We start from the raw sequence: 26,532 nt of genomic DNA, 5'->3' as shown, positions 1-26,532 counted from the left end.
ATGCTGTTGCTGATAATGATGCAGGAAGAGTCAGTGACTGTTGTTGCACCTCAGCATTCTGTAGAGAGGTTGGAAACTAGTCTGTGATAGTGGACAGTTTAGCATTTTCTATACCTTTGTCTCATTAACATTAACTGCAGGTAGTTCCTGTCTCAAACAGGCTACACTCCTCCTGTCCCTTGCTGATGCACCCCACTGTAGAGGAGCCATCTGAAAACTTCTGCATGTGGCATGATATTGCCTTCCTTGGGGAAATAGAGCTGTTAAGTCTTTTCTTTCCTTATTGGTAGCCTTGTACCTCCTCTGCATGGAGGCATCCTCCTTGTCCTAGTCTGACAGGTTGGTCAGGTTCAGCCATCTTACCCTTTCCTGCAACACCGTTGGCCACAGATTCCCCTGTAGCTCAGACAGCACAGCAGAACCAGAGGGCATAGCGTTGGGCTCGGCTGACATGTCTTCACATAGACATTTAAAGCCCTCATTACCAGGGAAGGCGATCCTGCAGCAGTGGCTCCATGATGAGTGATTGGAGCATGGCCTGTTTCTCCATGCCTAAGTCTAAGGTTGATGCACCTTGGATAGGCACCTTGTGTACAAGGGTGCCGCACCACCAGCACCTCAGCAATACCATCATGACACCCTTGTTGAGCTGCATAAGTATTTCTACAGATGGACAGCAACATATTTAATTTGTTATGGTTTCAGATACATCTTCGTCATCTTTTGTATGGACTTTGAATCATTTTTTTAATGTTAAGTTCTTTTTCAACAGGGATATTCTCCAAAATGCATCAGTTATCCTGTTATTATACAGTAAGCACCATAAGTCCTCACTATTCAAGCTTGCAATGTATGACTCCCACGTCTCTACTTGTATGCCCCTGTGAATATAGGACTCAAATGGGACAATATCAGATTAACCTGGATTTGAACTGTCCTTCACTCGTCTCTGGCTGTCCCGTGCTTTTGTTTGTTTTGCAGATGCCCCCAAGTTCAGTTATGTAACACATTTGCTGCACTCCTGCACTTTGAAAGTGGGAGAAGAGCCAACAGGTATCTTTACATTCATTCAGCAATGGTTCCTTACTACTGGAAAAATGCCAAGATAATAAAAAACGTCATCTGTTCCTTTTACTAAGGCCAAGTAAAGTAGGCTACAAATAATTATATTTTATAGTACGCCTACAGCTATCTGCACTGATAAAGCCACATTAAAACCACAACAGATACCAGCTGATTCTGGGACCTTGGAGAAAACAAATAGACCAACTTGGCTTTTAAGATGTTATTCCTGCTCAACCAAGAGACCTACATGATAACATATTTGAAAAAAAAGGCCACAAAAATGTAGTTAATGTGAATTCATCTCTTGACTGGGAGTAAATGTAGTGCTGAATACTGAGTCCTCACATGCAAGAGCTCTGTACGCATCATGTCCATTAGATGGAGACAGAGTCCTCACTCTGCCTGTCCACATGCATGTCGGTCAGTGTGCAAGATAACAGGCAAATTAAGTTTATGTGCGATCACACTGATTGTTTGCTTGGCCTGGCACTTTACTCTTTTATCATGTAGGCTGACGCTTCATGTCATGATCACAAATGTATCTCGTGTAACTTTGCAGCAGAGCACATGTACGTAGCCATGTTGTTTAGATAAATAATAGGCTATTCAAGATACTTGGGTTAGAAATGTCTGTCGATACGAATCGTCTTTTTATATAGCCTATTAATATATATATTTTATGGTTTCATGCAATTTGCACGGGCGAGGACAATCACTTTCCCTTCTCCCCCTCCCATCCACACACCAGGAAGGAAGCAGGAAGGAAGGTGGGTTCAGAAATCTGACGCAGTGTGGACGGGCGTCGCTGCTGCTCCATTTCCATTTCCCATCGCCGGGAACACAGACAGCTGAAAGAGCTGCGGCTCGAAAGCGAAAAACACAAGAGAAAGCCTGCGAGCTTGATTCAGAGGACTACTATTCTGGCGACGAGGATGGCTCTGGATAAGAAAACGCACCGGCGGCACAGGTCTACCCTTCTGGGATTAATATTGGAGCTGTAATTGCGGTTGGTTTGTTTTTATTGTGTGGTGTGTGTGGCGCAGGAGAAAAGGATGCGTGGAGCGCCGCCGCGGCCAGGTCCAGTCGTCCTGATACGATTGAAAAGCTTGATCATTTCTCGGCTTGAACTGGTTATCCTTTTGCCTTTCTTGTGGAATATAGCTCTGATGAAGGTTGTGTTGTCGCTGAGAGCGCTAATTGACGAAGGACACCGTCCACCATGCTGCCCGCTCAGTGTAATTGATGAAAACTCTCAATGAAAACAAGGAGGAGGGGTCGGGCTGCAACACCATGGAGGACAAGGAGAACAACCTCAAGACGGCCAGGTTGTGGAGGGATGCTGCCCTCCGGTCCAGGAAGCTGCGGAGCAACCTGCGCCAGCTCACCCTCTGCTCCAAAAACAACCAGAAGATCATACTACCTGAAGATATAAGCGAGATAGAGGTGCTCAATCTGGGCAACAACTCCCTCCAGGAGCTGCCAGAGGGTCTGGGAGCCACCCTCAATAACCTGCGCATCCTTGTCCTCCGCAGGAACAAGTTCATAGCTGTTCCTTGTGTGGTTTTTGAGCTCGGCCAGCTTGTGGAGCTCGACATGAGCCACAACTGCCTGAGGAGCTTCTCTGAGGATGTAGGTGAACTGAAGGGGCTGAAAAAACTATGCATCAGTCATAACAAAATCCAGTATCTGCCGTCTCAAATCGGAGCGCTTCAGGTTTTGGAGGAGCTGGACATCAGCTTCAATGACCTGCGTGATTTCCCCAGGTCCTTCTCAAACCTCAAGAGGCTGCGCACACTGGATGCAGATCACAACAAGCTAAACCATTTCCCCCCTGAGATTCTTGCCCTCGGTGACCTGGAGGAACTCGACTGCTCTGGGAATAAGTTTGAGACACTACCAGGAGACATTATGAAGTTGCAGTCCATAAAAATCTTTTGGCTCAGTAGTCTTCACATTTCCACATTACCTGACACCTTCTGTCACCTGCACAATCTCGAGAGCCTGATGCTGGACGGTAACAACCTCACAGCTCTGCCTCCTTCCTTCGGCAATCTACAAAGACTGAAAATGATAAATTTGTCCTCAAATGATTTTGAGAACTTTCCCCAGGTTATTTTAAGCATCACAGGATTAGAGGAACTTTACCTGAGCAGGAATAAACTGACTTTTGTTCCTGGGGAAATAGGGCAGCTGGTCAAGTTGGCAAACCTTTGGTTGGACAATAACAACATTACATATCTGCCAGATTCTATTGTGGAGCTGGAGAAACTGGAGGAGCTTGTTTTACAGGGTAATCAAATAGCCATACTTCCAGATCATTTTGGAAAGCTCTCCAAAGTCAACATTTGGAAGGTTAAGGACAACCCCCTCATCCAGCCTCCTTATGAGGTCTGCATGAAGGGGATTCCTTACATTGCAGCCTATCAAAAGGAACTTGCACATTCCCAGCTTGCTGTGAAGCCAAGGCTAAAGCTAGTCTTGATGGGAATGAAAAATGCTGGGAAAACACTGCTCAGGCAGAGTGTGGTTAGCAAACAGCAGGATGCTAAAGGTATCCAGGGAAACAAAGGAATTGAAGTGACTAACTGGGTAGCAGACGCTGATCGCAGTCTTACATTTCTAGTGTATGATTTGTCAGGGAAGCAAAACTATGACCTCATCAAACCTTTTTTTCTCTCCCCTGGTGCTCTGTACATTCTTGTTGTGAATCTCAAAACATATTCACCGAAGAACTTTTATGCCCACGTCGGGTATTTCCTCCACCTCCTCAGTGCCAAAGTACCCCATGCTGTGGTGTGCTTGGTGGGCACGCACACGGACCTATGTGGAGACATGGAGGTGGAGGAGAAGGGTCTGGACATTCACAGACAGATTGGCCTGCAGGAGAAGAGAGACACTCAGTGCCTGAGGAACCTCGCTCAGCAGGTGGACCAGGCGTTGGAGCAGGGCTTCAACCTCCGCACCTCCAGCCCTCACATCCTTTTCTACAGTGTCTCTGACAAGAACCTGAGACGGAAGAAAGCCCAGCTGCAGTACATGCTCAACCACAGGCTGCAGATCCTCTCTCCTGTCCTGTGTGTCAGCTGCACTGAGAGCCAAAGGAACATCCAGAGGCTGAGGGAGAAGCTCATGTCTGTTGCAGACCACAGGGACATCTTCCCCAACCTCCACCGTGTGCTGCCCAAGTCCTGGCAGATGCTTGAGGAGTTGCACTTTAAGCCCAAAGACCTGTGGCTCTCATGGTGGGACTCCGCCCGTTTGGGCCTCCAGGCAGGACTGACAGAGGACCGTTTGCAGAGCGCCTTATCCTACCTTCACGAGAGCGGGAAACTACTCTACTTTGAGGACAGTCTCACTCTTAAGGAGTACGTGTTTCACAATCTTCCACGATTCATTGCAATTCTCAATGTTTTCTTTCAGAGGGATGAATCAACACTTTTGGACAGACTTCTGTCTGAGGGGGAGAGGGGGGACAAGGGGAGGGTGAGTCTGGTCATAGAGGGGGAGAAGGGAGAGAACCTCAGGGTTACCCATCTGCAGCACCATGTGGAGGGCTTTCTCCAGCACGGCCTTTTGCCCTCCAATGTCATCCGCCTGCTCCTAAGACCCCTCATCCAGACCCAGCAAGACCTTCATCTCATCATGGAGCTTCTGGAGAAGATGGGGATCTGCTACTGCATCAACAAACCCCGCAGCAAACCGCTAAATGGAGCCACGGCGTGGTACAAGTTCCCCAGCTATGTCAGCAACGAAGAACCCCATGCAGAGGCCTGGGTGAGCGGGAGCGCTTTGTCTCTGTGTCAGTTCTTCTCTGTGGAGCAGCTGCAAATCGAGTACAGCTTCCCTTTCCTCTTTCCTCCTGGACTGTTTGCACGCTTCAGTGTGCAGATAAACAACCATGTTGTTCAGAGGTCGGACGGTAGGCATCAGATCTTTGCCTATCGTGGTAAAGTCCCTGTGGTGATCAGCTGCCGGCCTTCTAGGGGCAAACTGCAGGCAGAGACCCTGTCCATCTCCAGCCATGCTTCCCTGCCAAATATCTGGACTGCATGGCAAGCCATTACTCCACTTGTCGAAGAGTTGAATGTGCTGCTACAGGAGTGGCCTGGGCTCCACTACTCTGTACATATTCTGTGTTCCAAGTGCCTCAAACGAGGGTCACCCAACCCACACGCCTTTCCAGGTAAGCAGTCTTTAAGCCCTATCTATCAGTTCACTCTCTCTCTCTGTCTCTCTCACTCTCCCTCGATCCCCCCCGTGACTCCTGCCCTCCTACTTTCCTTTTATGACTTCACTGTAATAGAGAAAAATGACAAAATCACATTTTCCTCCAAATAGACATTTTCATTTTCTGAAAGTAAATTATTTTCATAGCATTTATTAAATAGATTAAATTACATCCCAGTTCAGAGCAAGGGTTAGTGTTCATAAAGGATGCAGAGGATGACTTATTAGGCTGGGAACCTCAGTTAGTGGGGGATGGAGGGCCAAACAAAGGCTGTGGTACGGCTGCTGATGACATTAGCTCAGGGAAAAAGGGCTTAAGGGGGCAAACCCCACCTCAGGAAAGGAGATTGTGCTCTGCGCTGTTTGCGACTCCTGCTGAAACCAGGGGCAAGTCCTGACGTGGTGATGGACAAGGTTGTCATGGCAGCGTAACCTACTTCTATTTCTTGGAATGTAGTGGCAGTGGATCAGACGGCACACAAGGGTCAACTGGTATGCAATGAGATGTGAAGCAGCCTACTAAGAACAATAAGCCTGCATCAAAGTCATTTTCTGTATAGGCTTAATGTTCCTCAGACACATATCCACACATATGATTGCTGCATTTTGATTATTCCATTGTGAAAAGTGTTTCTTATAATGCCAGTTGCATCTAGAAACATTGTCAGTTCTTATGTAAAGTAATCCAACAGCTTTAGTACATTTTGAACTTTGAGTCAGCAAAGCAACGACTTCAAGCTGTCACAAAAAAGCGTCTACTTGCAGGTAAAACAATAATTGGTCATGTTACTCTCCAAATATCCGAGTGATATTGCTACTGGAAGCAGAAATTCTGTATTGGCCAAGGCTTAATATTCTATACCCTTGTTTAGCTGTTTGTTTGAAAGCAAAGCATCTGTTCAGGCTGAATACAGGATAAAAAGTGACATGACACTGAAACTTTTCTGTTTGAATGTGCTGCTGAAATTCTCTGTGGTTTGGTTGCGTTAAAGGCATCAGACTCCAGCAGACATGTTGTAGGTGTGGCCCTGGTAACGGACATGATTGACAGCTGGTCGTTTGCCAGCTACCAGCTTGATAGCTGCATTCCCGTACTCCCCCCTCCCCTATTTTTCATATGTTGTGCACCATTGCGTCATCCCCGTTTTTCCTTGTTTCATCTCCCTTCATCAGATTAGACTATATACAGTACAGTATATTCTTGCTTTGTTACGTTTTGCTCCACTTGCCCTCCCCATCACTCCGTCTCTCTCTCTGCCCAGGCCTCGGAGAGGCTTTGGCCGTCTTTGTGGATTAGTTCATGTCTGCAGCATTGCTGGTTTGAATCATTAGACATGAGGCAGTGGTTTTTAGAGCTTTTCTTCTGGCATGCTTGGGCTTCAGGAACAGCTGCCTGACTCTGGCCCAGGACATGGACCAATGATTACACTAATACAGTAGGGCTTAGACACACAGAGTAGTCCTAGGCAGCACATAGTCAGTCAGTTTGTGGCAGCAGTAACTCACAGGCATTTAAGAAGTTCCCGGCAAGAGTAAACCTTCCTATTTTTAAAATATATAATTTCTCAAATTATTAAAAAATGCATGTTGTGTCTTTGCAAGTGATAGCAAATTCGAAGAGAGTAGGGCAGTGAAAAAAATGCCCTACTGACACAAAAGGGTCAGTCAGCTGGCTCATGGAGCAATGACTCAAGATATGATGATTATATATTTTCTCTGTGACGTGATTACTGTAATAACTGGTGAATGACTTATTTCATAGCTTGAATCATCCCTGTTAGCAAGATAAGAGTGAGAAATTCCACACAAACAGCTCTTTCCGCTTGGGCAGTGGAGCAAAGCTGGAAACGCTGTCTAGGTTGCCTTGTGTGGGCTGAAAAGAAAAACTGTCACCGGACCAAAGAAAACAGCTCAGCCTTTAATCACACATTGTTTGCAGGGGATAAGGAATTTCCTCGGTTTTTGATGAGTGACAGTTTTCAATGCTGTCATTTCAAAACTCTCAGGAAGATAAGGTATTGATTTGAATTCAGCGTTATAGTGACCCTCTTTGTGTCCACTTCCAACACCCTGCCGCAGCTATGTGTCACTTTCACAGGCAGAGTTAACTAGAGTCAACTGCACTCACATAGCAAACATGGACAACATGTTTGAGAGAATTCGGTGTTGGAAGAATGGGTTTTGTTGAGTTAAGAGGGTGGGTGAAGATAATGTCAATAGTGGGAAGTGTACTGTGTTGTAGTTTCAGGATTGGAATGTGAGGAGTGGAAGCATAAACTGCCCTCACAGTTTTCTTTTTTTTATTTAGGCCGTTTCTTAGCTGGACAAGAATGAATAGAAATGAAGTGCACTATTCAACAAGTGATCAAAAACAGAGAAATCAACATGAGTATTTGAATATAACACCTATAATGCAGCTTTGTCACTCAGGCCCTTGACTCTTATCTTCTTTCCACATGTTATACTAGAAAGGAATGATGGATTGATGCCAGCCATAGACAATATGTGCTATGCGTGGATAGCATATGCTTGCCTTTTTGGCAGATCCACATTTTGTAAAGCACTTGAAATACTTTTCTATAGTGTGTGTGTGTGTGTGTGTCAGAAGAAGACACTGACTCACATTTAGCTGCTAGCAACCGTCAGCTGCACTTGACTTTTGCCATGTATCTTGTTGTGTTTTGAGTAGGAAAACTACCTTATATTTAGTTCTCGTCCTACTTGACCCCCTGAGTTCTGCATTTGACACTGTTGATAGCTACATCTTAATATTCTTGTAAATATTATTGAAATTAGAGACACTGCTCTTAACTGGTTTACATCATTTCTCAGACATTTCTCTGCTGCCCGAGATAGTTTTGTTCTTCTTACTACAGTTTAGCTGTGGGGCACCTCAGGGTTCCAACCTAGGTTCTATTTTATTTTTATTTTCTGTCCGTATGCTCCCACTTGGTCACATCATTCATATACATAATATTTATTTTTGTATTCCGATGATGCACAGCTGTTTTTGCCTGTATAAACCTAATGCTAAAAGAAACCTTGATCATCGTATAGATCTTCAACTTAATGATGATGAACCTGACACAAATTTTTGATTATGATCAGAATTATGAGATTCAGATCCAAAGAGTTGTTCAGACTTGTCGAAAAATATCATTAGAAAACAGGTAATTTCCATTATTGTATGACTACAGAAAGTTTGAATCCCTTTGTTTAACAATGGCAACAACAACGATAATAATTATGTACCTTCACGATATGTGTCACATAATGATGTAACTCTGCACAATCCTACAATATTCAGTCTATGGTGAGGTCATTAATTCTCTGGTGGGTTGTGTCACTCCAAGTAAAGGTTTTGCTATAGGATGGAATAGATATTTCCATCCATAATACATAATCCATAGTATATTATTCCTTTAAGGGCATAAATATAAGCACCTTTCCAACATGATCTTACAGTTCATGTACCAGCGCAGTGTGTTTCATCTGGCCTTTTATGGACATGATATTTTTGGCTGCCGCTGCTTGTTGATGCAGAGTTGGGGCTCCACGGTCTTGCGCAGACTAAACATAGCGGATTGTGGAACACAATCTTTCTTCTGTGGAATCTAGATTCTACGGAGAAGACCTCCGGGTTAACATGTTTTCCTCTCCTGTTTTCTGACTATCAGACAGTGGCATTTCCTCTTTTTATCTTGTCAAGTTATGTCTGTCATGCGGGCTTCTCTCACCCTCCTACATGAACTCGTCAGGCTGAGTAGGGACCTTATGCCTGTGTGTGTGTGTGTGTGTGTTGGAAACTGTTGATTAACCCTAAATGACCCACCGACTTTTGCCTCTCACTTTATTTTCAGGAAAGTCAGATTAAATTGTAGTCAGAGGGCAGAGGGACAGTCATATAGTTAGTGTCATATAGGTGCTATTTGTGTTTGTAGGTTATTGGGACATGGAATTTTTTTTGTCTCACCCAAATAGCCATTGCTAAATACTTTCCTTGGAGTATCAAGTAGAGTGACAGACACAAAAATAGATTATTGACTCTTGAGGACACATAAATGAGGTTCAGTGGGGGATGCGTATCTCTTTCATCTGGTTGTGAACAAGCCCGGCAGATCAAAGATGTGTTTTTAGTCGAGCGGATATCTGAGCCGTCGCCAGCCGATGCCTAGTGAGAGAAGAGTGAGAAACCAAAGCCTTGCCACTGGCTGGTGGCCCAGCACCTGTGCTTCTGCAGTGAAGTACTTACTGGAGATGTTTGAACTTGCTGCCTGCTGCTTGGGCTGAGAGAAGAGATACACTGCAGTAAATATATCCGGTGACAACCTGCAAACTTCCTAACATTGCTAATAATTGCAATACGCCGTCAAAGATACGAAAGCGGCAAATGCATTACAGCTGCAGTCCTTGGTGTGTCATCTTGGGTGATCTTGAGAATAATGCCCGATCCAAAGCAAGTGATTGGTTCTTTAGTGGGGCCAAGCGCAAGTGTTGGAGCACTTTCACTCTTGGTGTAGTTCTCCATGCCTACTCTGCCTCGCTGCCGCTGGGCAAGCCCCTCGTAATCCATTTAGAGGATCTGTTAGGATTAGGCCAAGTCAAAGATTCAGTAGATGAATAGCCAGGCAGTCAAACGCAGCAGAGCTCATTTGGTAATCAACACATACTGTAATATGGAGGCCTGTGTAAATATTCACTCACACACTCATACAGGACAAGAGACACGGACCTGCCTTGCCCTCGAGTGTTTCAGTCTGTGTACCCTGAAGACTTCCTCCACCTCCACCCACATTTTACATTTACCCTGTTTTTCTTGTCATGAGCTTGTTTTAGCTCCAGGCCCAAGTCTGCCCTACCCTGCCCTATGTAAGGCTGTATAATTAAATTTACCCAGGTATTAGTTGGAACTTGTTTTGATTGAATCTTTTCAGCTCACTTTTTTGTGAATGCATCCACTGTGTCTGAGGCAGCCCTGAAGGCTCCTGCTTTCTTTTCACTGCAGCTTCAGTGGAGCATACTGAACCATACTGATCCAAGCCAGACATTTATTGAATAGAGGCATAAATCAATCATTTGATATTGTTTGAATCGTCATATGAAAACTATTATTCCTTCCATGCCCCTAAGAGCCTCCTAGGAAGGCACTTAAGTTGTTTGATTTCATGGGTGTTGCCCTCGCAATACATAATGACCTACAAGGTTTAACTTTCATCACTGTCACACCAATTATATATGTGAATTAGTAGCCAGGTTTCCTATAACAATAACTGTCTGCGTGGGTGTTGTTTTGTTATTGTGATTATAGGTATGATGGTAATGTGGCTAGACATAGAATGTTATTATCATGTGTTGTTTTGCTATTGTGTCTGCATGGACAAAGTAGAGCAGTCATTGTGGTGTTTGTGTTTTGCATGGTATGAAAATATTGGTCAGTCATGTAGAGCTCAACCTCAGTCAAGACACTTTTTTTATTGAACCAATCAATCAATTAATCAAACTTTATTTACATAGCACCTTAGATGCAGTACAGTCAAGGACACGAAACAGGGCTTAGAATTTTAATGAAATGATCTCCTGTTCTTTCCCATAAATATGTAACACAAATTTCCCCAAATCAGAAGTGGAAAATCATCAGTTATGATTATTAATGACCACATTAAATAAGTTTTGGATGCTGTGGAGCTTGTGGGCCCATCCACTCCAACATCCACTACAGTTCTGACCATAAAATATTGCATGGATAACATACAAAGTAATAACAGACTGGACAGAACCCACACTATGGTTTTACCACAAATGGGTGGTCAGTACATAATTGGCAGGTAATATTACAGCTCAGGCATGACCTAATGGACGATGAACCAAGCTCTGTTCTGAATATAGCCAAGCATTTCTCATGATAAACAATGTTTTCATCAGCATTTGTGCAAGAAAAACAAACCCACTTGAACTTTCTACACATGCTGTAATGCTGTAATATCTAGACATGTAGTATTTTTCTTCTTTGCAACCTTGCTGTTGTTGATCAAATCTTGGCTAAATAGCTTATGTGTTGTTGTAAGGGAAATGGTCCTTGTTGCCCTTTGTTGTAGAATGCATTCTGGAAATAGGTCAACTACAGCCAAAGGAAATACCACTTGAGTTTTCTGCATTAACATGCTGACTACAATACCTCTTCTGGTCCTAACTGCGTGCTTGGCTGTGAGTGATTGCCCATAAAAACATTCTGCTGGTGGAGATGCCGGGAAATGACGCAACTTCAATCTCTGTCCAAAGACTGCAGGGTCAGGAGGAGATTCAAGCCTGTGGTTTCCTTGCCTCACACTGCCCAGTAAGGTGACTTTTTATAGAATCTACTTCCATTATACAAGTTTGATGAGAATTCAGCTCCATCACCTGTTGTCTTAATACTCTGCAACAGTCGAAAGAGATTTGTGTGTAGACTTTGCTTTGTCCCTAAGACTCTCTTTCTATACAAAGGGAGTCAATAAGCTTTGATGAGAAATGTATCACTTTAAAAGTAATCAACAAGATCTTAAAATAGATTGTAAAATCAACTGAAAGCCAGTGGAAGGGAATTCACATAGCCTATGCTATTTGTGAACAGGAATAACTCTTTCCCAAAACCAGAAACCAGAGACCAGAGGACCAAGACTTTGATCTGCTATGCCGACCTTCAGCCTGAGCTGTTCCACTGACAAAAAATGGGAGACTGACAGTGCGTTCATAGCATGTTAGAGATTTTATTTTCAAATAGACTCAATATTATGGTAGTGCTCTTGGTTCTGAAAATCGGCCTTGACATCATCATAGTCATCTTCTCCAACTTCTCAAGTTCATCCTCTATGAGCTAGACATTGGTAATACATCACAGATTTGAAGGTTGGGCACACTCTTCTCTCATTTTTGTTCATGGGATATACTACTGAGCGTTTGCTAATACAGTCTTGAGGCAGTGCAATAACATTGGACTTGAAGTTCAGGGAATTGCCCTTAAAAATACTTCAAGTTGCTTGACTCTGTTTCTTGTAACTGCGCTCGCAGTGTGCTTGAATATACAGCAGGTCGCAGTCGTAGCAGAGGTTCTTATCTTATTAGTGAATGTGTCAAGAAACCTGAGGATGGTTTTGTTTTAGCACTTTGGATGTCTGGAGTTTCAGGTGTTATGACACATTGTAAAGTGAAAATGGGTGATGAAACTACAACTAAGGTATAGTTCCTCTTGCCTGAACAAAACGGATCAGCTCAGTCTCACTGACTCATTCAGGGAAAGCGGACGATATGGCAAAACCAAGAATACTCTAGTAATGAGTTGTTTTTTGACATATATGGAAGTTAGAAGACAAAGAAGATTGAAGGGAGTTTATAAGTATGTCTGCTCCTATGTGTTGCCATTACAGTATACGGGTGACAGTGCAGCGAAAAGCCGCTCGGTAATCCAGCTCATGGGCTTCCATCAACACAGAGCAGCCAGTTCAAACCTGTCTATCGTATTCTCGGATTATGCTGGCACTGAAATGTTTAAGGTCAAATATGGGCTCTCAGTTTTCTTTCATTCAGACTGAAAATGAAAACTTATTATAGTAGAAAACACCTGAGAACCCAGAGATAAAACATGATTCATAAACAGTATAAACAGAAAATTGGCTCATTCTGTCTGTGAGGAGTGAGTTACAAGCGTAACGTCGGTGTGTTTTGAATTCTATGTTATGTTTACTTGTTTCCTAATTTTGCTATATGAAATCTGTGCATGGGGCCGGTGAGTAATCTCTTAGAGAGGATGACAATCCTGTTACATCACCCTGCAGTAAGCCTGCTGTATTATCTCAGACATGTGACTGGGACTGTGGCAATAGGGTTAGGATGTACAAAGCTTTTTTCCTGGACACTTCTGCAACAGCAATGTCAACAGATACCTGGGAGTGCCACCTCGTCATTTGAGTATTATGTGTATTATAACTTGTAACAGGGAATTTGCTGACTTGAGGAAGGCTGAATTTGGTGGTAAAACGTCCCACTTAAGACTATAAAGGCGTATGTTGGCATGGTCCTTTTATTTCCTATGTACTATGAATGTACTTGGATGGAAAAAGATCAACATAGTAGTTCTTTTTGTGGTGCAAAAGCAAGTACCAACTGCTAAAATGTCTCCACAAGTCTTGCTTCCATACAGTTAAAATCAGAGTAATCTACTGTTGTTGTCTCTTCTTGACCGATGTCACCTCCTACTTATGGAATAGTCATCATCTGGGCTGAAAAAGGAGTGTTGTAATTTGCAGCCAAGTGGCTTTCCGAGCTCAAAACCACAACAGCTAAATACTGCCGCTGCAACAACAACAAGACCGCGGCGAGGTGCTCGGCTCGGTACCGCAGCTTCTGAATGCATGTCTGGTTACCGCAGCCGGTCTCTGTCTCAAGCTCCAGCAATTTGTCTGACAACCAAGTAAATGAAGAATTCCTGAGAATGTTATTATCATCACCGGTGCGACTCAAAATAGAGCTACAGCGAAGAAGATTCTGTTGGCTTCTGGTTTGGCCTGACAGGGAAACGAGTCTCTAGAAATGAACTGAGGGCACGTCCATTTATAGTTTCTCATGGTTTCCTTCCCGTCTTAGCCCACTCTCCAGACAAGGTCATCAGCCTGTGAGAGATGGACCGCTAGTCAGACAGCACGTATCCTGCAGTGGATACGACACGCCGCTGACGAAGAGCTTGACCTGAATTGTTCCTCTGAACGGCCAGCTGCGCGGAAAGTAGTCCAGTACAGTATATCTGGTGTCACGCACTGAAATGCCGTAGTTGCGTTACTGTAATACACCTCTTCAGTCTTGGCATGAGCAGACCTGAATGTGAGGATGTGATGTCGGCGTCAGTAAGATTGAAATTACAGCTGCTTGGGGGAGCTTAGCTGTCCACAGTCTGTCTCTGGAAGACACACTGTGGTCCTCTCAGTGCTGTGTGTGAATGCGTCAGTCCAACTCAATCACATTAGAGTGTATATTGTATGTAGGGTGTGCAGTTGGTCATGTGATGAATTGTCTTTGTTGGGGAATGGGGAGCCGTAGCTTAATGAGCAGCAAGCATACTGCCTGACAAATGGCCATTGCAGCGCCCTTCATGGTTACATAACACTGCTGTGGGTTCGTGTGGAGGGACACCCCCGGGTGCTGACCCCAAGAGTCGGACCTTTCAGTTTCTATTTCAGGAACTCCAGTGTGGTAGGCGGAAAAGTCCCTCTGGACTGGTCTTGTTAGTTTCTTTTTCTCAGCAATAGGGGAAGCTGATGTGGAGAGAAGTTACGAAATTTTGGAATATTCCCTGAAAATTTTTTCAGCCAGTTAATTTCGACTTGTGTTATGAACCTAAGACTTTAGACGTTTTGTGCAGAAACATGGCTTATTGAAAGAAACAAAAGATTTTACAACACATAGCCACACAATATAATTTTTACCTTTCTGATCTTCTAATTGTTAACTATATGCATAAATACTGTGAGTGGGCCTTTGGATTCTACCACACTCGTTAGTCATCTTGCAGACACAGGTTGTTTCCTTTGTTAGTGTTGAAAGTAGCAGCAATACAACAGTTGTCAAAGTGATTAAATTAATTTTCAAAATTCTGCCATGCACATTTTAAATTGAACATATATTATCTATTTATATTTTTTAAATGAATGAAAAAGTGATGAATTACTGAAGGCAGTTCATCTGATATTTCAGACAATATTCACTGAGTCTGAGAACAGAAACACATCCATGTCATGTTGTGCATAATAAAAAAACAACAACTACATTGCTGGGACATACAGTATTTATGATTTATAACATTTGTTAGTCAGCTAGCAGTTCAAGAAGTAATGTTTTCACAGATGTCCCTGAGATATACAATCAGCTACATTAGCTAACAGGGTTGTAGGCTGCGAGAGTATCTCTAACTATAAAAGATACATTATAGCTTAACCTGAAGGAATTCATGGGGGGGGGGGGAAATTGGGAGCCATTTTTAATGTTGTCTTTATCAACCTGTAGGCTCTGGTGTGAAGTTATTTGGACAGCTTTAGTGTCTGACAGATATAGGCTTAGCAACCCTGCTCAGATGCAAGAGGGCATTCATCTCATTACACACCAGATGTTAACAGCTGGAACACAAGCACACACACACACACACACAGTGAGTGGGGGCCTATTAGCAACAGCTCACAATATAAAGCATTAATTAAGCGGCTTCATTATTGAGCAACATCAAGGAAATGCAAATTTGCCTAGATGTTGGTGTTGGGGGTGATTCAGGGTTTTCTGTTTATGTTGTCTAATGAAATCGTTTCGAAATCGAGATTTTTTGATGGGTAGGTTCCATTAAGATCAAATGAAAGTTAACTACTACTTGTAGTGCTTACCATTTTGACATGGATATATATTTTATTACAAAAATGCTTTACAATTTCTGCAATCTCCTTGCTATGGTTACACAAACCAGAAAACCAATATACAGGGCCTATATTAGCCTTTCAATAATCAAGGTTCATTAGTCTTGGTTTCAGTGTCCCATGATGTCTAAACGCTGTTTCAGAGGCTTTTCCACCCTGAGAAGAAAAACATTCTGCAAACACTGAATACCTGGAATTTGAAAATGGTCAAATTTCAATCCAAAAAAATATTGTTATCGGCCCTCAGAAACCCATATCGGTCGAACCCTAATCCTAGCACGTACACTACTGCACTTCTCTCTCTACTGCCTGACAGCCTGCTGCCTCACCTCCAGTGCAGATGCTGTAATCAACACTGCTCTCTTTGAATGGGAGGATTAATCCTGCCAGACAGGCCACAGCCATCTTGAACACACAGATGCCCCGGCTGTTTGTGCCCTTTCCCCCTCTGCAACTCTAAAGAGCCAGCAGGGTTGCTGACAGCCCGGCCTTCTCTGCAGGCGTCGTCGTCCCCCCCCCCCCCCCCCCCCCCCCCCCCCCGGCCTGTGGAATGGCCAGAATGGGTTATTTTTGGTCCATTCCGTCCGGCATGGAAGGAGGCCACACATTCCTCAGGATCCAGGGCTTTGTCAGTAGCCGATGATCATAGGGGAATTAAGTCTAATTTGCCGTGTTTTAAGAGACCGGTCACGATATCCCGGTCTGTCTGAATTATGCATTGAAGATAGCTGGGTCTGTGCCTGTCTCTAAGCCTCATCATGCCGGCTGCTTCTGCTCTATTTCCCACATCCTGGTCTTTATCCAGCAAGGGATCTGAAGAGTGTTTACACTTCAATCCGACTGTCTTGTAACTGTTGTAGTTGCTATGGTCTCTCCTACGGGGGATAGATTAGGAAAGCAACACAATGCCTTGTTATGATAAGAGTCCTGTTATGTCTAGATCTACTGCTGTCTCAGATTGTCTCATCTTTTGTCCATGTTGCAGGCCAATCCATGGCGAGTGGTAGCAGTGTGTTTACAGTTGTGCGCAGTGTTTTTTTTTATATAACTCTACGCATTGTTCTCAAGTGAATCTAGATAGGGATCAGATTTGTGGCGATGTAAAAATGACTGGAGGCGTGCTGGTGAGCCGGCGCCTCCAGACTGCCTGGCTGTCCCGGGCTGCACCACACATCACTGAGCAGAGCAGCGTGGCCAGAACAGACAGCGCCGCTCCGCTGTGTGGAAATCCTATCGGCACACACTGCGGCCCCGGCCCGACAAGCATCTGATCACCAGAGGGTTTCTAAGCCTCGCATGTTTGTGTGAGTGCATGCACGTGCACGCACACACAGCCCAGAGAATGTGTGTGTTCTAGAGAAAGGAAAGGAAACTACGGCTGCTGACTGGATGTTCATTTGTGTGCGTGTTTATCTCTAGTTACTTGCCCTGATAGAGTGTGTGACCCCGCTGCTCCCCATGACGTGGCTGAGCCTTGCTGTTTTAACACTGCGGTGCTAATCCTCCGGCTGAGCCGGTGGCCTCTGTCTATCTTAGAGCAGCTGCCCATGCCCTCTGCCTCTCACTCGTTCATTCACACTGCTCACTCCCCGTCAGACTGTGGACACAACATCTGCCTGCATGTCGCTTTTGAATACGTAGAAACTTCTGGATATGTCTAATCTGTGCACTAGTAGAGCAACCAATCCAGGGACTACTGTAGGGACTAGAGTAGAGTCTGTTATAGCCACCCAAAGGTCAGTTTCTCAGTACCACTTTGGCGTCTCTAACCTCATTACTCGGCGGTGTTAGCCAGCAAGCCCGTCTGCACCTGGAACCTGAGCTGATGGGACTATTTCTAGACAACCTGGGAATTGGCAAAGCTCTTGTTTCTGACCTTGTTTGAAAGGTCAAACTGAACGTTGTCGCACATCTGTTGGTTCCGAGACCGTCAGCTTGAAACTCAAGAGAAAATATATCATTTTAAACAGCCATGAGATTAAAGATGTACTATGGAGTTTTTCTGAGGTGTGACTCCCTTTGTTTACAGTGTCACTTTGATTCAGATAGGCAGCAGGTGTATTATCGTTGCCTCATCTACAAGCTGAATCAATTCCTTATCTCATATGACCAATGCAAATTCCACTCTCACAGTTGTCTCTGCTGCTGCATTGATTATACCCAGTTTCTTTTGCAAATGACAGATATTAAAGTAGTTCAACTTCAGATTCTGCGGTAGAATTCAACTGGCTTGCCCACCAAGTATAGACCAATTATTTTTCCATTTTTCCCCACTGTACTCATGAGCACCAATTCACGATTAGTGGCCAAAAATATTATTGGGCTTTGTTAACTTTATTATATTGTTTGTTTTTTATTGTCCAAATTGAGACCGAAGGCAATAACTGAAATAGGCCTACCTTTTTTTGCACAGTGTAAATGCATTTGTATATTTAGGATGTATTTTTTTGGCAACACTGAAGAGTGTTTTGCTCAAAAACAGAACGTAGAGACACATTCCTGGAAGCACTTGACCCAGATTCCAGTAAGACAGCACACAGGTTGGTGATAAGTGTGCACTTGCCTGAATGTTCACTTAAAACACTGTGGAATGTGACGATTGGATGCTGTAAAATTGTATTACACACCTTTGGTTTCAACTGAGTCAGAACTGTTGTGTTTATCTTTATCCTAGTATGTATGTGCGTTCCTCATATACAGTACGTTTACATGTTTGAACTTAAAGAAAATAGTTTCAGTTTGACTTTCTCAGATATATAAATCGATCTCAGCCGTAAAAGAAAATCAAGTGCGTGTTTCCGTGACTGCAATTTTTCACACCATTTCTCAAGTAGGTTTCGGTGGGTTTCCTGGGAAAATATGAACATGTTAGTTGTGCATTTTTGCGACCAAGGTCAGGTGATGCAGCGGCCCACGGGACGAGTGTCGGTGTGCGAGTAGATCACACACACACACTCTGTTTGCAGTGTAGGTTGCCGTGTAAGTGTGTGCGTATCCAAATGATTGCATGTGAGTTTGGACATGGCTGTCCCTCCCTGGCCCTCCAGCTGTGAAGCCCTTTGTGCGAATGGGAGCCCCCCCACCCCCCACCCCCAGGCGGACGGGGCCGTGGCTGCGCCAGGCTGCAGACACGACTCCGATAAAGCGCTACAACAAAAACCGCGGCCCTCCTTTGTCCCCCCCCCTGGCCCTTAGAGACGTGAGAGAACTGGGGAGCTGGAGGGTGTTTCTTCCTGCTCCACATTCACTTTATTACTCCGCCTCATTGTCTCTCGTTTACACACACATATACATATACATATATACACACACGCCGTCTTTCTAGATCACCCTCAAACAGCTCAGGGGCGTGGTAAACAAGATGGTGTGCAGCATGCAGAGGATGTCTGGTTGCGAGAATCCTTTGTGTGTGGCAGCTGATCATTACTGTTTAATCTGGTGGTAGCTGTGTAATGCTGTAGCAGGGAGGGGCAGGGATGCTATCATCAGGACCATCATCATCATCCCCGGGGTCGACCGAGGTGGATTAGACTTCTCTGAAATGGCTTTGCCGTGCCGTAAGCTGATTTTTGCCCAAATATGATCTTTTGTTCTCCGCCCAAATCCTCAACCTGACCCGTTTAGTCGTATAGGTGATTATGAGCTTTACTCTTGTGTGTGTGCGTTTGACGAGGATATTTTACATGCCCGTGTTTGTTGTGGTCTGGTTTAGAAAGCGATCGGTGAAAGGAGAGGCAGGATCGGCTGTCTGCCGCCTCCACCCTCATCAATATGGAGCGAGAGTGACTTGGCAGAGACGGCTCGCCGGCGTCCCAGTGGGATTTGAGCCTGGTATGAGCAGTGAGCACACTCCCTGCTTTGTCACTGTAGAGAAAGGCGCCGCCTCTGTCATTAGTCAGTCTCATTGTTTTCTCCCCTCCCGAATAGTCAACCAGGTTTGTGCAGCTTAAATGTGCAGCTGCAGCTTTTTAAAGCCATTTGAAAATGGGGAAGCTGTCTATTTTTGAGATTGTAAATATTTAAATAGAAAATGTGACTGTTGAAGGGCAGTGGGAAAAGGATGATAAAAATGGTGATAGTGGAGTCGTTTATGTATCGTTCATCTTTCAAATAATCCAAAATGGCAGACAGCCCCAAGCCTATTCCATGTGTTTATTTTCTCATTGCCCCACTCAATGGGGGAAACCCACATCGATCATTGTTATGTCTGCCGGAGCACAAGATCCCCCAAAGCCCTTTGCCCCTCTCTCTCTCTCTCTCTCTCTCTCTCTCTCTCGCCCCTCTCCCATACCGCTCAGATCTCCTAGAGACTCACAATAGAAAACGGAAGTGAAATTTGGAGGGCAGAGGCCTTTCGGAAATGATTTCTGAATGGACCAGACCTCGAAAGCTCAGCTAGACTCCTTCAGTGTGTTTTTTTTCCCCAACGTCCCACTGGGAGTTTCTCGGGGAGACAGGAAAATGTCTCGTATTCAAAGAGAAATGGCTCTTTTTACCTTTTATGGTAGGGTAAAAAAAAAAGAGAATAGGAGCTGGAATGGAAAAGTGGCCAAGCAAGAGCAGGAATGTAATGGATTCCTCTTCTACCTGCTGATGATGTTTCAGGAAGGAGGGAGGATGGGAGGAGGGGAGGAGGGGAGGAGGGGGGGGGGGTGTGATCTGCACATTCCTCTTCCTTGATGTCAGGCAGCGGACTCTTTTTTCCTTGCCGTCGTCTTCTGGGTTAGTGTGTGACTCCTCGCAGTCGGGTGTGTGTGTGTGTCTGGGTGGGTGGGGAGGAGGGGTGGGGGTGGGGGGGGTTACTAAGCTTCGACCTAATTCGGGACACCCAGCCAGAGATAACTGCCTGTATGATTCATCATCTGCTTCCTGTAATGCAAAACTCCCCCTCATTTCCACATAGAGAGAGAACCGTTGCCAACAGAAATACCGTGGAATGAAACCGAAACGCTGACGAATGGGACAGACCGTCTCCAGTAAAACAATACAGGATCAACATAATCTGGCCGTCGTTTTTTTTTTTATTTTTACTGTGTTCCGACCATAATATTTATTCAGTTTCTCGTCTAATGGACCGAGCCGCTCCGTCACTGGACTTCTGCTCCGTCTTGATGAGAGAATAGAAAATCAATACGCTTAATGGTTTAAGTGCTGTAAGGACGGGGGGGGGGGGTGGGGGGGGGGTGATGGCCAGCGAGGGGGAAACAGGCACTCAGTGGATGCTAAATGTGCAGTGGAGTTTGGCTTGTATCATCAGCAACTTGCCTTCTTGTCTTGTGTAGAAAAAAGTAGATCCAACTCCCATTTTACATGCATTACACTTTTTTAAAGAGAGAATGACTTTTATGTGACAGTGCTGAGCATCAGGGCCCCTAAACAGCTAAAGACTCACTTTTACAAACTTGCATTTAATTGATGACTTGTTATTGCTTTCATTATGGTATAGTAGTATTCCATAGTAGTCCAATATGGTTTTGAATGGAGTGGACCATCACAAGCTGTGGGTCTTAATGGAGCAAGCAGTCCAATTCTTCCCTGATATATGTCTGTCTGATTTAGGGATGCACCGATGCCACTTTTTCAATGCCGATACCGATTACGAGTATGAAAGTTTAAGTATCGGCCGATACCGAGTACCGATCCGATCCATTACTTTTACTGAACAGTACAGGCTTACTTCCTTAGTTTGGGGTCACTGGACAAAATTATTGAGATAAAATCCTTGTTTTTCCCACTGTTTGAGAAATACAGGCTTCTATGTGCCACAAATGCATAAAATCAACACAGTTTGCTTTTATTTCTTACATATTACTCATGGCTTTCGGTATCACATTTAGTCTTGGGTAAAATCTCCGATACCGATATTCCATTTTAGCCTGGTATCGGCACCGATACCGATACCAGTATCGGTATCGGTGCATCCCTAGTCTGATTATTAATGCAGTATTAATGTGTTCCTTGTATTTTATAGCATATTGTAGTTGTGGACCTACTAAAACAGACTAAATATCATATGTGGCAACAAACCAGGCTTATCTGCTCTATGATAGCTAAATCAGTGGTTCTCAACATGGGGTCCGGGGACCACCAGGGGTCCTTGAAGGGGTTTGAGGGGGTCCCCAGCAAACTGATGAATTGTTAAACTTCAGCATTATTTCATTTACAAGAAGTTAACACAAATAGAGAATGTAGAAGAATGACTGTTTTGATCATAGTTTCACTGTTATCTCTCTACCTGCAATACAGATAGTGATGGAATTCTGGACAAAATCATATCTGACAATAAAAATCTCATCAAATGGGGGTCTGTGGCTCTAATGTGTGCTAAATTAGGGGTCCTTGATATGAAAAAGGTTGAGAATCACTGATCTAAATGACTGAGGTTGCTGCCTGTCAGATGACTGTCAGGAGGGTCCTGGTGTTTTCTGGGGTGGTGGATTGTATCCTCTTGATCCAGCGGGTCAAGATGTGAGGTGCAGATAATAAAAGCAGGTCAATCCGTGTGTGTAGCAGATAAACCCAGATCAGACTGTATGGCGATTGGACGGAGCAGTATTAGTAAGCTCTGGGCAGATGTCCTGACAAAGAGGTATTAATACTGGTCAGTGCTGAAAACAGTATATATATGTGTGTATGTGTCTTTTAACTTTCCCAGGATGAATCCATTTGCTCCAGCATAATGCAGGAGACAGATTAGAGATTGTATGATTGCACCCCCGACCGAGTTCGTATCCCTCCGCACAGCAAGCATGTAGGTCCCGAGCGAACATCCACATACACGCACGAACTTCCCAGCATGCTCCGTTTCCTGTAGATGTTGAGGAACTCTGCCGCTGACGGGATATTTTTAGACCCGGAGTTTCCCGCCGTGAGACGAGGTGAGAACAGGATAGATAAACGAGCGAAGATGAAAGAATATACATACTCATCAGAAGTCTCATCTTTGCCTCCATATGAGCAAAGGCCTGGATCTGCACTACAGTTTGTTCTGCTTGGTGAATGCATGTAGTGTGGCATGAAAAGCTGCTCTCAGACCTCATTATGTGGTATGAAGTGACCCTTCATAAAGAAAGCAGTCCACTTGTGTTCGCCGGGACACAAGACGCTTGTTGTCGACTCCGCAGATGGCCGGGTGTTTTTGTTTTCCGATGCTGGAGGAAAAGCGTGTGACGGATCGGCCTACTCCACGTGGATTAGGTCCGGAAGTGTCCTTGAATACGGGGGATATGATGTGTCGATTAGCACATACATGCATACGTGCACGTACACACATGCACAAGGAAACAAACGGCATTAAGGATACAAAAACTTGCCTTCTCCATATATGGTGACTGCCAGTAATCGCTGATAGAGAACAATACCTTGCCACCTGCTTTCCCCTGCTCTTTGACCCGTACCAGCTTGTGTACATAGCTACCAAATATGAACACTAATGGTCGACAACTGGACCCACACACACACATATAAACGCAGAGCTTCCCTTGCAGTATAGCCTGTCAATAAATCAACTTGGCGCCCCCTGCTGGGACATAGGAACTGTTCACGCTGTGCAGCACCAAGTCACAATGTAGTAAAACTGCCATCTAGTGGATGAAGAGAAAATGACCATTCTGCAAGCCATGCAACCATCTGTCCTTTACGGCAGTGGTTCTCACCGTGGGGTCCCGGGACCACCAGGGGTCCTTGAGAGGGTTCCAGTGGGTCCCTAGCAAATTGATGAATTGTTAAACTTCAGCATTATTTCATTTACAAGAAGTTAACACAATTAGAGAATGTAGAAGAATGACTGTTTTGATCATAGTTTCACTGTTATCTCTCTACCTACAATACAGATAGTCATGGAATTCTGGACAAAATCATATCTGACAATAAAAATATTCTCAGATTTGGGTCTGAGAGACAAAATCTCATCAAATGGGGGTCTGTAGCCCAAATGTGGACTAAATTAGGGGTCCTTGATATGAAAAAGGTTGACTTTACTGGATGTATTCTAACCAGCTGTCCCATGTCCTCATGTCTTCCAGGTGAGCTGCTCAGCCAGCCGCGCCCCGAGGGCCTGACCGAGATCATCTGTCCAAAGAACGGCACGGAGCGGGTGAACGTGGCGCTGGTCTACCCCCCGACACCCACGGTGGTCAGCCCCTGTCTCAAATGACCCCCCCCCCTCCCCCGGACTAGACCGTATCCCCCGGGGGGCCGCTTCCACCTCTGTCTCTCGTCAACGCCTCCCTCCCGCCGCTCTATGTGAAACCTATAAAACCCGATTCCCTGTCCTCCTCCCAAAGCCAGGCTGGGACCCCCCCCCGCAGCCCGGCAGCCTCACACTGAACTGCACCCTCCGCTGAACGCACCGGAGTGGATCATCGCTTGATATGTGAGTGAGTCGGAATCGTCGTCCTAAGTTCACTTTTTGAGGTCGTGCCGCTTCTCTAGGGGTTGTCGAAAGGCATTCTGGGAAATGTAGGAAATCGCTAATTGAAGTAGATGAGGCAGGTTGAGGGAAAGCAGGTACAACAAAAAGGTAAATTCCAACAATTCATCACAAACTAACGCATTGAATATCACAGATTGATGATATCTGACAGTGTAAGAGAGTGATCTGAGGTTGGATTTTTCTATTAAGTTAAACACAATGGATAAAGTTTGAAATTCAGCATGGAGTGCAACAGATTTCAGATTACAAGAGAGCATTATGTGTATCCGCCAAATATAGATTTTACCAGAATTTTGCACTTGGTGGGTTTTAATTTCGAAACACTGACTGTCATGTTTACTCTACACATTCTGTCTTGTTCACATTCATTTGTTCATATGTTAATTTTCGTGTCATTTTCCATTACAGGTTGTCCTCACCCTAGTGACATTTGACAGTATTAGAGGATCATGGATGAGCACAAACTTCAAGCGGGGTTGATCCACGCAGTAACAGCCGCATCGCACCGTCCCACTCCCTCCTTTTGGAACCCTAAAGCGCCCGTGGTTGTCAAGTTTCTCAGAGTTATTCCTTGTCATTGGGCCCTAATGAGCTCAGAGTAGATCCTGAGCAGGAGTTATCAAGTGTCTGTATTCTTTGCTCACTGGTGAGTTGAATTTAGACTTAGAAAAGTTTGCTACAATTGTGAAGTACTCTAGAACAGTGGTTCTCAACGTGGGGTCCGGGGACCACCAGGGGTCCTTGAGGGGGCTCCAGGGGGTCCCCAGCAAATTGATGAATTATAAACTTCATTAGTTAACACAATTAACACAGTTAACACAATTAGAGAATGTAGAAGAATGACTGTTTTGATCATAGTTTCACTGTTGTCTCTCTACCTACAATACAGATAGTCATGGAATTCTGGACAAAATCATATCTAACAATAAAAATATTCTCAGATTTGGGTCCGAGAGACAAAATATCTTCAAATGGGGGTCTGTGGCTCTAATGTGGACTAAATTAGATGCCCTTGATGTGAAAAATGTTGAGAGTCAAAAGATAAATGATACATTGATATTTGAATTTCCTTCTCTCATAATGACAAATGCAAAAAGTACAATTTCAAAAATGTGAATCATATGTAATATATTTCTCAGAGTCTATTTAACACTCAGAGACATTTGGGAACTAGCGGGCCAGATTTCTGCCAAATCTCTCTCTGTCACACCCAAGAAAAGACACACAAAGGACTTGAGACTGAATCAGGAAAGATGTTTTTTTTTACCGGACTGCTTTATTTTGAAATCTTGTCATGTTTTACCCAAGTTTACCCCAAATGCTGTATGTAAAGGTTGACATTGAAGAGAGCAGGATAGCATGAATACATGTTGTACATCAGAGAGTCAAAGAATGATTGAGTCTTACAACTATTTACATGTGTAAATATTTCTCTATGCTTACATTGTAAAGCAAACTGAAGCTTGTTGCCGCGGGAGACGGACGATGAAACGGTGGTAAAGAGAAACACAGCAACAGCAATTAGAAAACTCACTCTTCCCTGTACAGAGATTATCCTTTGGTTTAGCATGCAGCGGTCCACATAATGTAAGATTAATGCAGTAATTGCAATGTAAAATCAATGGGATACCTTTATGCCAAGGATATTAAAGCTCAGTCGGATTTGTACAGATATTTATCTACATTAGCCAAACCATGGCTAATGTGTAATATGTAATTTCACCCCTGTTAAATGCTCAAGGTTTACTATCATTGTATGTAAATAAGAGAAAATTGTGGTATGTATAGGGAAGAGAGGAAGATGACTTCTCCAAGCGTCAGGTTTCAAGTCTTCACACTATTTGTCGTCTCGTTTGGATAGTTGATTTTTTTTCACTGGTCTAGGAAAATACTGAAATATGACAAAAAATATTGAGGGAAACTGCTTTTCTTTTGTACATAATATCTTTATTTTTGTATGTTGACACAAGATGTCACTACTACAGCTTTGACATTATTTACAGTGCAATGTTGTGCATGACTCACTTGGCCAATGTGAGAGTGCACATACTGTTTTATATGTAGCTGGTTGGAACATCTCACAATACAACATAAAATACCAAATGCAAATAAACCAATAACTGGTTTTAGTATTACGGCATCACTGTGGTATTTATTTAATAATATGTCATTATACCATGACTGAAGTTTTCTCCAAAGGGATACATATAGCTACTGTAAGAGCTTCATGGGATTTATCACCATGCTCAGAAAGGATCTTGGCAACTCATGGACCTGAAAAGTAGCTCACTGGCTCCCTCTAGTGGCCGTTAGGAGGCATGGCCTTTTTTTGGTGTCATTTTAAATTTGAATGTTTATCCTGTAGTTTTTCTATGG

At 44.0% G+C, this 26,532-nt stretch overlaps 2 protein-coding genes across 3 annotated transcripts in view; both read left to right on the top strand.

Moving 5' to 3' along the window:
• Positions 1-26,532, top strand: part of ppp1r3b (protein phosphatase 1, regulatory subunit 3B) — a 60,258-nt gene that overhangs the window by 4,355 nt on the left and 29,371 nt on the right. The window lies entirely within an intron of this gene.
• mfhas1 (multifunctional ROCO family signaling regulator 1) lies at positions 1,907-26,266 on the top strand. 2 transcript variants are annotated; one of them, XM_071914323.2, is made up of 3 exons: positions 1,907-5,248; positions 23,747-24,096; positions 24,565-26,266. In XM_071914323.2, the coding sequence occupies exons 1-2, from the start codon at positions 2,308-2,310 to the stop codon at positions 23,875-23,877; spliced, it is 3,072 nt and encodes a 1,023-aa protein (XP_071770424.1). In that variant the 5' UTR covers positions 1,907-2,307; the 3' UTR covers positions 23,878-24,096; positions 24,565-26,266. The 2 variants fall into 2 exon arrangements, with proteins under 2 accessions (XP_071770424.1, XP_078145611.1); XM_078289485.1 differs by having other exon boundaries at positions 23,747-24,100.

The sequence above is a fragment of the Centroberyx gerrardi genome, chromosome 2, assembly GCF_048128805.1.
Source record: "Centroberyx gerrardi isolate f3 chromosome 2, fCenGer3.hap1.cur.20231027, whole genome shotgun sequence".
NCBI lineage: Eukaryota > Metazoa > Chordata > Actinopteri > Beryciformes > Berycidae > Centroberyx > Centroberyx gerrardi.
This window is presented reverse-complemented; position numbering and strand designations above follow the sequence as displayed.

What these genes read in the sequence shown, in the direction of transcription:
- mfhas1 (XM_071914323.2), top strand. Translation starts at nt 2,308, where the DNA reads ATGAAAACTCTCAATGAAAACAAGGAGGAGGGGTCGGGCTGCAACACC. An exon ending in CAACCCACACGCCTTTCCAG is followed by an intron (nt 5,249 to 23,746) that starts GTAAGCAGTCTT and finishes CATGTCTTCCAG; the next exon opens with GTGAGCTGCTCAGCCAGCCG.